The 13418-nt window shown below is 40.0% G+C and overlaps 1 protein-coding gene and 1 long non-coding RNA gene across 9 annotated transcripts in view; both read right to left on the reverse strand.

Moving 5' to 3' along the window:
* Nucleotides 1–2273: 2273 nt before the first annotated feature.
* On the reverse strand, nucleotides 2274–6081 carry LOC148186792 (uncharacterized). The gene is made up of 3 exons (XR_015779100.1): nucleotides 5940–6081; nucleotides 3442–3629; nucleotides 2274–2454 (listed from the first exon to the last, which is right to left on the reverse strand). It is a non-coding gene; the product is annotated as an uncharacterized LOC148186792 (long non-coding RNA).
* A 2919-nt stretch (nucleotides 6082–9000) lies between these two features.
* The window catches only part of nrxn3b (neurexin 3b), a 407716-nt gene continuing 403298 nt past the window's right edge, over nucleotides 9001–13418 (reverse strand). For 7 of the 8 annotated variants that reach the window (XM_088089476.1, XM_088089474.1, XM_088089471.1 and 4 more), the window contains one exon: nucleotides 9001–11909. In XM_088089476.1, the coding sequence (XP_087945602.1) occupies nucleotides 10924–11909 (986 nt within the window). In that variant the 3' untranslated portion in view covers nucleotides 9001–10923. The remainder of the gene's footprint in view (nucleotides 11910–13418) is intronic. The other variant, XM_088089477.1, reaches the window with a different exon arrangement.

A 13418-nucleotide genomic window follows, 5' to 3' on the forward strand; every position in this document is an offset into this window, starting at 1 on the left:
AACCTGTTTTTAACATCCATCGCCATGGTTACTGGGATGTTATCACCAGAGGAGAGGTCGCAAAGCATCACTCAGTGGAAACGCAGTCATCTCACAATTGTGTTTTATCGACATTTCGACAATATCGCTTAAGTTTTGTGCAAATCTATGATGGAAGCCCGTCCAGAGAGACCCAACGCAGAGCGACGCTGTCTATGCACGGGAGGAGCAACCGTGTGGTCGTCTTGTAGAGGTCGTGATGTGCGGACAGTTGAATCTCACTACCACAAACCACGATTACCAGATCTAGAATCGGATTCTGATACTGATTCTGATTCTGATTCTATCCAGAAACATGGAGAACTATAAAGCAGCGGCCAACAATGTAAGAAAATGCAAAAGGGTCTAAAATTACAGTGACATGATAGATGGTTGTTGGATCTATCATTCATATTATCATTAAAAAACTCACAGAATCTGCAGAAATCTCTGCACGTAAGGATCGAGGCTGAAGACCAAAACTGAGTGCCTGTGACCTTTGACCTCTCAGACCGCACTGCATTAAAAACTGACACGACTGTAGGGAGGATATCACTACATGAGCTGAGGAACAGTTTAGAAAACCACCGTCAGTCCATCGCTGCATCTACAAATGCTCAGGCTCTAACGAGCGAGAAATCCATAAATCAACAACATCCAGAAACACGGCAGATTCTCTGAGCTCATCTGAGACGGACTGACGCTGCGAGAAAGACGGCATATTTACAAAAACATCGATCAGTCCGGACATTGATCTGGTCTTTGTACCAAATTCAACTGAGCGTAGGTCAAAATGGATTTGCAAATCATTGCATTCTTTTCTAAAATTTACTTTCTACTACGTGTGGGGAAAAAATCGCTGAAGTATAATACTGCAATATTTCTGTAACATCGTGACGTCAAACGGACAATAAGTATTGGTTTTGTATCATATATATTATCTGTATTAAAACTTCAAATTCAACTTTTGGATGCTATGTAGAGTAATTTAAGCAATTTCTTTTTCAGTTAAACTCCTGAAACCTGAGAAGTTAGTTTGACTTCTTTCAAAAACACAGTAAAAAAAAACAGTCCTACAAAAAATAGCAAAAGGTGACAAGAAAATGATCTGAAAATTAGCTGAAAATTCTATGTTTTTAAATCTTTAAGCACTTCTTTGTGGGTTTTTGTGGGTTTTTTTTTCTTTTTTCCTCCTAATTTTCAGGTAATTTTCTTTGAACCTTTTACTTATTTCTTGCTCATATTTGGGCTAAACCTGAGAAAATTGCCTCGATCACTTTTAAAAACATTGGAAGGCAAAACGCAACAAAAATAGCAATTACTGCAAATATTATCAAGAAATATGATTAAAAAAACAAACACTAATAATTTAAAAAAAAGAAGAGAAAAAATCAAAAAAGGCAAACAAGACATGGAGAAGCTTAAAAACGTATAATATTTCTGTGACATAAATTTAAATATCTAATTATGATAATTATAGAAATATTTTTCTTTAGCTTTATTTCCATTGACATTTTTCTTTAGCTTTAAGAAAAAATCTAAATCTACAAATATGTTGCAATTTGTGGAACATTTCTTACCAAGAGGTTCAAATGTTTTTGAAAAAAAAATCTCATCAGGTTTAAAGGTTTAAATTCTTCTGAAAAGGCGTCTGAAAGCAGCACAGGAAAGTGATGTCACTCCAGGTTTCAAAGGGTTAAACTGGCTTTAACCACAAACTTTGTAACTGGAGCAACTAAATCCTGCTGTTGTTGATGTTTGTTTCACCCAGATTTCCTGCAGCTTAAGGTAAGTGGGATTCAAGACTTTTTAAGACTTTTTAATACAACTTGGGAGTAAAATTAGACTAGCTTTTTATAGAAGCCAATAGCATTCATTCAATTAATTATTTTCTGCGAGAGGCTGGCGAGAGAAAAAAGGCCTCATGATAAATTCAGTATTGGATTTGCAGAGTGTTATGGGGTCACCTTTAGCAGCAAAAAAAGGAGCCAAAATAGTTTTCTTGACAATCTTGATAAAAATGTCCCACTTATCGCTGAAATTTTCTGTTTTTGATCGGTATCACTTAATGTATCCAAACCACCTCAAACTCCAGCTTGAGTTTTTATGAATTCAAACAGCAGCACAGACAGAACCGCAGTCAGACGGCCTCAACAATTATTTGCCGCCATCGCTTACGATCAGATCTTTCCAGCTGCTTCTGCCGCAGTCACCTTCACAGCAGCTGAAACGGTTTGCAGTTCACTCACCTTTTTTTTTTTCTCTGCTTCCACGATCCCATCCCACCTCATGTACATCTGGTCTGAGGGGCTGGGGCCGGCCCGCGGACTGCACGGGGCCCCCGGGAGCGCCGTCGCCGCCGAGATGCTCATTGCTTGGTTGGGATTCTCACTGGATCCAATCACGCTGTCAGGCTCGGATAGGAGGCCCGTCTCCCTGGGTAGTGCAGACAGCACACACACTCGCTCAGTTTTGAACATCACTCACCGACACACACAGAAGGAGACGTACAGTATAAAATGTGCACCCACGTACTCATGGTACTCATGCACCCTTCAGCATCCGTGCGCACTCTGTCTCCATCCTGGCGAGCCTGCTGATGCTTTTGACTGCAGAGCAACAGTAAAGCAGAGTTTTGGTGTGCAGCTCAGGTTTTCTGCTCTCATTCATATTTCGCAACCCAGTCTCATCTGGGGGAAACTAACCTCCTTGAATTTTTACAAATCTTGTTCCACTTCAGTGATAATCCATTCGAAGTTATGGTAATATTACTCTAATGTCAGGACAATTAGCGACTAGTAGATGCACTTTGCCAAATTGCTCAAAATTACAGTGGAACTTGGTTGTTTGTGGAGGTTTTTTCACTTTCACCACATGCATTATGTATGCATGGCAACAAAAACCCTCAAGTCTGCAAATCCTGAGCTGCCAGACCTGGTCCCTAGATGGCACTGTGTCCACTGGGCGAGAAAGCAGCCCTGCTGTTTATCATGCAGCTGTGACAGCCTGTAAAAGCTTTTGTCAGTGGAACTGAAGATTTAGAGCCCAGATTAGCGCATTCATATCTTGGCAGTTAATTAGGGCTGAGGAGCTAACTGAAAGCTTTGGCTGCTGAGTGATGGAGCGGAAGAATAAGAGGAGGTGTGCTCCCTGCAGGCTGACACAAAAGTGAATTAAGTGCACATATATACACCTGACTATTCTGCTAATGTATCACTGTGTGCACCCACTGTGACATATGAATATAAATGCCTAACCTGTGCGCGTGCAACCATTTCTCTCTGTGCACGCATGAACTTTGATGCCCGATGTGCACAAACGTCTACACACACAGACAAAAAGACACACGCCTTTGTTTGCACATGTGTGTATGTGTGTGCCCTTCATAATGCTGGAGTTAAGGTCAGCGAGCTCATATTTTACCTGTCAGGAATGATCACCATCACCTTCACAGCTGCTTTGTTTCGGTCCGCCGAGGATACAGCATCTCTCCTGAATCTTTACTGGGACAAAAAAAAAGCCGCACGTCTCAAATCTATACAGAGGGAGCCATAAAATGCTCCAGCTGCAGACGTTCCCAAGTGCTCAAGGTGTTTTACAGCATCCTGCCTCTGTGGAGGAAGCAACAAAAACAGATTTCATCTGTAATCACTGACAGGGCTGATGCATCGCTCTTATAAAGCCGCTGTTTGTTTGAGAGGAAAAACACGCCATAAAGCGTTTAGGTGGAATTAACCAGTTCATTAGTTGAAGTAAAAATTCATGACAGGTCAACTGTCAGCCTTTAAATGCGTGAAGGGGAGCCGAGCTGCCGTTCCAGAGAGCCTATACAGGGCGAAGGCAGCGCTAATGCAGTCAAACACACACAGAAATCCATTTGGAAAAGCCATTAGCAAATGTAAATTGTTTTTCTGTCAATTAAGATATGAATTATCCAGCCGACATCAGCGGGATTGATGTAATCTACTTCTACTAATTTGACTAAAAGGAAAAGTAGTTGCTACACATAAAATCAAATCAATAAACTTTGTCAGCCAACAACTGTGTGAGCAAATAGCTTGTGAATATCAAATGGATACGTTTCCTCTGCCGGCACCCTGCTGGTGTAAATCTGAAAGTGACTAATGGTTGTGAAAACGGCAATACCTCACTGTTTCACGGTTTGTGCCAGTATGCTTCGCAGGAGCTAAATGTAAACTGCTCCTTTTCAGCGTTAATTCTGTCCTTATTTGGGGAGTTGAAATCATTAAAATCATAATATTAATTGTTTATTTGGGGAAATATTTGGCTCCGCGATAATGCTTTTTATGTTTTTCTGTTTCTCGGTGGTGATTAAAGTGCAATTACCTTCCCTGGTGCTTGTTTTTGTTTCTGTTCTCTTGATGTTATTGTCTTGTTAAGTGCCTCATAGAATTTGGCTTTTATTTTAATCTCTGCCCTCTGCACAATGGAAAAGGCCATTCATATTTTCAGGATGTCACAAACAGCATTTTCCTATTTAAAAAATAAATGCAGCAGACTCTCAGTCACATTCCCGGATGACTTTAGTTGTTACAGCTTCCCTTCTTTATATAATCTCACAATTAGACTAAAATTAATATTTTCAAGGCTCAAATTTACAAAATACCAGATAAACATTTAAGTAATTTCAAAAGAGGCTGTCAGGTTTTGGCAAAAGATCATGAAGAAGATCAGTAACAGTCAGTGCAACCTGAGAAAAAAATTATTGTGTCAGTCCGACTAAAACTGGACTTTGAAAACACACCTGAACACCTGAGTCCGACTGACTCAATCACACTTCTGAAAATCGGACTGACACACCGAGATAATCTGATTGGAAGTCAAGTTTTTTCGTCGTATAAACACCTAAATCTGACTTTAGATTAACTAGGTGTTTTGCGTGTTCTCCTAATCTCTGCGCAGATACAGGTAGGGACTGTTCTTTATTTATGAGGGGGGTAAGGGGTGCAGCACAACAGTAAGGCATTTAAAAATAAGTAAGCACTGAGAAGGGACTTGTGTTATTAATTTTGGCTTTGGTAAGAGACATAAAACTTGAAAAGACAGTATTTTATATTTGACTGAAATGAAAAAAGTCACACCTGAGCCACCCCCCTCTAATAAATGAAGCACAGTCCCACAACACCTCCACTGAAGATAAATGATGTACTGTGGTGGACGGCCGCAGCAAAACATACTCGTTTTTGGAGATTACTTTTTTGGGGGTAATTTTCTTGTAACCTTTTACTAATTTCATGTAATTTGTGGGACATTTCTTGCTATTTTCCCCTGTGTTTCAGAAAGAAATCTAACCAAATCAAAGAAATCTGCTCAGGTTTCAAAGGGTTAAACAGGGTTTCTACAGCTTCAGGCCAGAGTTTTTATGACTCTTATTTTTAAGAAAAGTTTTTTTTTTTAAGTACTGTGAGGTTTATAAAATCTCATTTTTTCAACTCTTTACATTTTTAAGACTTTTGAAAGATTGATTTAAGACATTTAATATGAATTAAAGCTTTATTTTTCCGATGAATTACTTTGAACGTCTTTAAGGCTTTAAAAAAGTCCTGGAGAGGAGCTGAGTCTGTACTGTTTATATTCACGCTGCATTTGTATAATTATAATTATGTTTATCGATCATTTCTGTTTGTGTATTTTTGCAAACAAACACAAACTGACCCACTAAATAAAACGCTTTAGAGTGAGTCAGCCCTGTTTACACCCGGAATCTGGCGTTTAGACATCTGCTTATTGTTATAAATATTTTACCGCAGAAATGTAGAATTTAAAACAGTTTATTAGTTTATTTAATCTAAAAAACAACCACACAGCTAACGTTAGCTGCAGCGGCTAACCTCGGCTAAAGCTAAAGTTAAATTGACTCATTCGTCCCTCGCTGTTATCGGTAAATAAAAATGTCTTACGTTATATCGACGAGTTGACGTCTTCGTAAGTCAGTCCACATATAATTGAGGCAGTAAATCCACTGAAAGAGAGAAAAAAAGCAAATTAAATTCCTGCTAGCTTGACAGGCGACCGCCGGAGCAAAACTCAGCGGCAGCCATGTTTTAAGCGTCGCTGAAGTTTGTTTTAGATTCGTAGATTCCGATTCAAGGTTTTTGTGTTAGAGTTCGGGGACGAAACGAAAGCTAACTTCAGCGTCGTATCTCATGACCACAGTGAATTTTTTTGTGGCTCAGTTAAATATTAATGTTATAAAAAGATGTCAGTGTAAATAAAAATGATTAATTTAAGTTTATTGTCTAACGGACCTTTTACAGTTATCCCATTAGGTGCGGTTTTTCTGCAATTTGCAAATTACCTAGTCCTGCCATGCTGCGCTCTGATTGGCTGGTAGCATGCAGGTAAAGGAATAACACAATTTATTTAATTTATTGATTAATTTATTATGAATATATAAATAAGTAATATTAACTGATATATTTTATTAAGTAAAATCTATGTCTTTAAGGGTAAATTCATGAGTGATGTTACAGTTTTTAAAAACATAAATTAATGAATTAATAATAAAATATATTAATCTGTTATTACAATGATACAAGTAACAAATGCTTGAACTATGTTGTTATTTTTTATTTTAATGGAGTTTTTGTTATCCATAAACAAACATTTTAGGTTTACAACCCTCTTGCTATTGTTTCTTGGTTGATCTTAATTTAACATTTCCTCTCTTGCTCTTACAAAAAACAAAATGAAACAAATTTTTAGACAAAAATGTATTTGTCAAAAACCCCAAATGTGATATGGATATGAATTATTTTTGTGTTGTCCATGTTGATTTTTTATTTTTAAAGATTTTTATTTTGTTAACATTTTTGTTTAATAAAGCTTTGAAAAAATGAATAACGCAAAACCAAAAAACAGTTTTAAATGCTAAATTTTTCATTCACAAACAGAAATTCAGCTCCAGAAAGTCAGCTCCTCCTCTTTTCTCTGACCTAATTCTTAAATATATAATCATAATAACTACAATTGCAGTTTGTATTGATATTTTTCCATAATTAGTTGATAATTTTCTTTTATCATTTGCAATTTTCAGAACAGAAATTTCATTTTTTTCCCCATGTTTTTGAAAGACAAATTTGTTAATGTTTCCAAGGTTTAAATAATCGTAAAAGGCATTTCAATCAGCAAAAAAATCTGATGTGTCAGTCCAGGTTTCATAGGGTTAAATCTGTATTCCTCAGTCTCTCCGCTGTTGGAGGGCAGTTTACCGCAGCAGGATGAAGTGCGGACTGAATATCATTGCTCGCTAGAATGAATGTTGTTTCCTTTATGCATTAACTTTTTATTGTGTTGACTTTATACAGAACAAATTTCCACACATTTTGGTTGAAGTAAAAAAAAAAAATGAATTTTGAAATGTGGGTCTGCCTCTGAATGTAAAACTCGGTCCCTCAGTGGAACGAATCCCTGCTGGCCTCCTTGTTCCCGTCGCCTGTGGCAGGATGAATGAGTTAATATGTAGTCATTGTGCGGAGCTGGATATACTCACACACGGCGCTCTGATATCCTACATCAATGGGCTATTGCAAGTTAATGACCAGCTCTTTGAAGGCCCATTTGCACGAAATATGGACAGTGTAAAAACGGGCTGGGAAAGCAGGTGCTGCTGCCATTGAGTAGCTCATATAACCCGACCATATGGTTGTGGAGAATCTCATTTGGCTGTGCGCTCGCATAGAGGCCCGACTCTAAAGAAACCCAAAGCCATTCCTCTGCTGCTGTGAAGACTCTGGACCACCTAATAACCCTTTTCTCCACCCGTCCCTTTTTTTTTCCTCTTGTTGCATCGATGAACAGTGTATGAATTTGCATAATCATCTATAGGTAAATGATAGTGTTGAGCTGCTCTGCTCCGGACTTCATTTGAATGGAAATGATACCACTTTTTGGCATAAAAGGAAATCATTGAAGTGATCGCAAATGGATGAGAAATTGTGGTTTCGGTGAATAGTTTTCGGCGTGGAGCGTTATCTATCTCCATCTACCTGCTTTTACAGCCTTTACAGCCTTTACAGTCTTTACAGCAGGGGCGTTTCTAGGAATTGAGGATTCTGGGGGCTTAGCACAGACCTCTGTAGGGGGGTCCGGGGGATCCTACTTTTTAAAGAGCAAGCTCTATTTTGATGCTTTTCATGCACTCTGGTACCTTATAAAACCCCCTTTTAAAAACTTTAATTATGAAATGTGATGTTTAAAAATATTAGCAGTTGTGAATAAACAGTACTGAGTAGAAACAGAATACTTCTATCATTAAAAATGTATTGACTATAGTTGGGAAAATAGTCTATTTCTGTTAAAAGTGGATGAATCTAAGTACAAGTATAGACAGATTATCAGATCATTATTAGGGACTGTTCGTTATTTATGGGAAGGGAGGAGGTGGTGCTTAAAGAAGAAGGTATGTCAGTTAAGTCCTTAAGCACTGGGGAGGGACTTTTTTTGGCTTAGGGGAAGGGCAACTTTAAATGGCTGTTTCTTGTTTATTTTGCCACTGATTTTTAAAGAAAACATGACCACAGGTTTGGAAGTTATGTTTTCTTTAAAAAAAGAAGACAATCTATTTTTATTTAAAAAATGTGGGTAATTTTTAAAAAAAACTATTGAGTATTTTTTTCTTGAAAACCTTTTGGTGATTTTTTTTGTCGTTGAATTTTTTTTGTGATTTCTTGATCGTTTTTCTTTTCTTTTAAATATTTAAGTAATATATAAAATTTTTCAGATTTTTTTAAAATTGTATTAAATTGAATTTCTGTTTTACTTTCAAAATTTTTGGTGGTTTTTAAAGAAAACATGCCTTCCAAACCAGCTGGGCTGCCAAAATAAAATTGCCAAAATTACACTGTTTATCATAGCCAGAAACTTCAAAAACAGGAGATGTCTTTGGATTTCCAAATTTCACATGGATGAGAGAGGGACAGCCAGCCGCAGTCGAACATCCAAAAAAAAAAACTTTGGGAACAACATTTTTTTTTTTTATTTCTGGGAATTGTTTGGAGTCAAAGGAGCATAAGACAATAATAATTAACTGGTCGAAAAAGCCAAGTACCAACACAAAAAATCAAAGTGAACATACACACCGACTGATTCTGCATGAAAATGAGAACAAATAACTTCAGCGATAAATAATGACATAAAAAACAACATATTGTCAGAAGAGGATGTCATAAAAATGAGACACGAAATTACACAATAAACAGAAAAAAAGCAAAATAATGAGTTGAGCAGACGAAAACATTGAAGTCAGTTAAAAAAAAATAGAGGAAGAGAAAAAAAGAAGAAAAAAAACACCTGTAAGTCAGTAAGGTGCTAGCAATAGATCTCCAAATCCATCACAATCTGTCTTTATTCTCTCGTTCTGTTTTTTAAATTTCCAATAAAAAAATAAATAACATGATGAAAGTAATTTCAGAATAAGGAGGAGTCCCTAATACAAGATCTAAGGGAGGTGTTTTCTATTTGACTGACAGCTTCCCGTGGTCAAATATTCATGCGACTGAAGAGAAACACCATCCAGAGAGACGAGAAGTCTAATCTAACAACATTTTCTCCCCGCCTAAACAAATGCTCCTGTGCACATCTTTTCTTTTTTTTCCTGGCAAAAGAATAAAAATCATTTCTCTGTCGTGTTGCTACAGCAGTAAAACCAAATGGTCTGTCTATACAAGAAGAGGGTTTAAAAAAAAACATCAGAAACTTGAATTTTCTGTACAATATTGACCTGCAAAGCACAACGGCTATGATGTAATAAAATATGTAAACATATTTGCTGTTTTTGACACAGTCGTCTGTGACAACAGAGAGAATCACACGTGTTCACACTGGTCTTCAGCCTCGATTTGTTTTTTGTTTTTTTTAAAGACTGCAACAGTTAAATCTCCGCCGGACACACATCAACCATTTTGCCACAGCATCTCAGGAAATGTGCAGAAATGAGGACAAAAAAATGAAAGAAAATGAAAGAAAAGAAAAGAAAAACACTATCAGAGATTTAAAATTCAGAGAAATAACAATGTTTTGTGCATTTTGCCTGGTGGATCCACTCTTACATGCTTGAACACCATCGGGAATTTGGTTGCCGTGCATAGCAGTCCAATCCTTAGCTGAGACGTGAGGGAGAGAGAGAGAAATATTGAGATACATGACTGTATCACATCCTGCTGAGTGGTCACTGAGCACTGCCTAGTCAACCTTGACTGATAATCATCCTTCAAAAAAAAGGATCTAAATTCAATAAATGCATAAATAACTTACTAAAAATGAACAAATAAAAAAAAAACAAAAGGAAATAAAAAGACGGCTTTAAAGTACACGTATACTTTAGCTCATATCGCATCCATGAAAGCTACATTTAATGAAACCGTTTGTGATGCGAAATCATGTTTTTGACTTCCAACTTTCCCGACAATCATAGTTTCTTGAGGTCCCTCACTTACACAGATGCCAGCACCACGTCACATACACCTCACATGCATGCTCAGAATGGCCGAAATGACAGTGATCGTATTTTACAGGGTTACAATGGACAAGGTCGATAGAGCTCCAAGGATCACACACCTCTCGACAGTCACTTGGGGTCGTGTGGATGTTAGAGAGTGATGTTATTCACACTGCCAAATGTCTCCAGCAGGGACTCCTTAAAAAGATCCACGTTGAGTCCCGGTGAAGTTGTACTGCATTGTCTCTCTGTAATGCTTACAATAGTAAGTGTGCTTCCATAAGCCAAAGTTTGTTTGTAAATGTTTCAGTGACTCAGTAAGTCTTGAGTTCTTAGGAGATTTTATCCTTTTTAAATCACAGTTGCCAATATGGTACTGTCAAAATGTTTATAACTGTGTTCCAAACAGTTTATTTTTCTATGTGTTGGGAAATGACTTTTGATTTCTATACATAATATTCCTTGTCCTTGTCTTTCGGTCTCTTGCTACTGGCGCTGCCTTTGGCGCTGCCGCTGGGTGCTTTATCCTTCACCACAGCGCCATTGGTTTGCGCCGAGTTGCTGATGTAGTTGCGCGTCTCGTCCACCTGGTAGGAACCCTCGTCCCTGTTCCTGTACTTGTACATGGCGTAGAGGAGGATGAGGATGCAGAGGGCGGCGGCTGAGACAATGCCCACCACCATGCCCGTGGTACTGCTGGATTCCCGGATCACCTCTGAGGCCCCCGGGGGCACCCGCCGCACCACGCCGGGCACAGTGGGCAAAGCGGCAGGCACCGTGCGCAGCATGGGCGAGGTGATGAAGGGGCCCCGTGGCTTGGTGCCGTCCAGATCGAAGGACGTGGGCAGGGGCAGCAGGACTATGTCCGGCTGCGGGGGTTTTACCTCGCGGTTGTTCATTTTCCCGGCGGGCAGCTTGGGTGGCGTGTCCGAGGGGACTGCCGCCGGCGGCGTGCCCCGGAGGTCGGGCAGAGGCGAGGTGGGTGTAGTCCTACCTGCCTCAGAGGCTTTGCTAGGCCTCAAGTCCTTGGCCTCCCACTTGGGCGCGAGGGCTTTGTAGCCGCCTTCATAGGCCGATGTGGTCAAGATCTTATCTGTTACCAGGGAGAAGGTGGTGTAAAAATCTTCATCGTCAGTCGGGGGCAGGCTAGAGTCGAAAGCTTCGCCAGAGCCAAACCCCGAAATCACCATGCCATCATCATCATCATCATCACCATCATCACCACCATCACCATCATCACAATCATCGCTGCCTCGGTCCGACAAGCAAGGTACCCCCGCCTCAGTGGCCATGGCCAAGGATTCTTTGGTGGTCTCAATAATGGTGAGGACGGGGTGGAGGGTTGGGGGGAAGGGGATGAAGGGAGAACGGGTGGATACAGAAGGGATGTCTATGGGATCCTCGACTAGCACGGGGATGACTAGCTCCCCTCCTGAAAGGTGAAAGAGAGAAAAGAAACACCAGTGAGAAGCTGGAAAATCCCCAAACAACAAAGCAAGAAGCAGCCAAACACCAAAAGAACCGGTAACCAAAGAACGTGTAAAGCAAAGCTCAACCAAGGGAGGAAATGAACTGAAGAGAAACAAAGAAAGAAAGAACGGAAAAATACTGTACCAGTGCAAAAACAAAGAAACTCAGAACCAAACAAGACCCAAACTGAAAGAAAACAACAGCCATAAATAAAGTATACATTGCATCAAAAGGCTTTGAGGGATGCACGAGGGTGAGCCACATTAAACTGACTCCACAAACTAACTCCTATAAATCCTGCATGTTCTCGGACAGCAGCATGCTTTGACTACATTTATTCTGAAATACAAACTAGTCACGGCTATCATATGTTCTAAGAGCTGCACCACTTTTAAACCACTGACAAGTCAAGTGAAAACATTGACCATCGCGTCACAGTGCAATGTTCTGCTGGGAAACCTTAAGTCCTGGCGTTCATGTGGATAATGCTTGACCCCAGAATTGAGCATGATCCACATTAGGGCCTACTTGGATTGGACTTGGCTTTGACCTGTCAAGGTATGGACACAGGACCTCTTGGGGTTTCCGGGGCCAAGATGTTGGCGGTGGATCCTTTAAGTCCTGTAGGTTGGGAGTAAGGGTACCCAGAAAAGGATCAAACAGTCTGATCCATGATTGGTCCTTTTTGGATTGGACTTGGCTCTCACCAGTCATGATGTGGACCTCTGGGGGATTTCCTGTGGTCCCTGTCACCAGGGCGTTGGTGGCAGATCCTTTACATGCGATGGGTTTCTAGTTGGGGTTCCCAGAAAGTCCAATCCAAGTTGGAGCATCCTTGAATCGCATTTAGCTCTGAATGGTCAAGGCAATGACCTCTGGGAGTTTCCTTTGGGGATTGGTGGCAGATCCTTTGAGTCCTATGGGTTGCGGGTTAGGGTACACAGAAACAAGTCCAAGCCATGGTAGGGCCTCTTTGGATTGGATTAAGCTCTGACCAGTCAGGGCAAGGACCTCTGGGGGTTTCCTGTGGTGTATGGGACCAAGGCGATGGTGGAGAATCCTTTGAGTCCTGCGGGTTGCGAGGTAGGGTATTGGTATCTCACACAAATATTTGATGAGATTGAGATCTGGAGAAATTTAGAGGCTTTAAGCTCTTGTAAAGTTTTTGGGATGTTCTTGAGCAGTTTTTGGTGTGCGGCAGGGCAAATCGGCCTGCTGGGGGGACCACGGCCATTGAGGACTAGTTGCAGTTGCCATGAGTGGGTGTACTTGGTCTGCAGTGGTGTTTGGGTGGGTGGTGAGTGTCAAGCGGCAGGTTTCCCAGCAGAACATTGGATTATAACAGGATGATCATTGTTATTCACCTCACCTGTCAGTAGTTTCAATGTTGTGGCTGATTCATAATTTGCTATGGTTGCATATAGAGTAAACTATGTGAATTATGTGCAATGCCACACAAACGTGGCCCTAT

The sequence above is a fragment of the Plectropomus leopardus genome, chromosome 16 (assembly GCF_026936395.1).
Source record: "Plectropomus leopardus strain MGB_pleo_1.0 chromosome 16, ASM2693639v1, whole genome shotgun sequence".
Lineage (NCBI taxonomy): Eukaryota > Metazoa > Chordata > Actinopteri > Perciformes > Serranidae > Plectropomus > Plectropomus leopardus.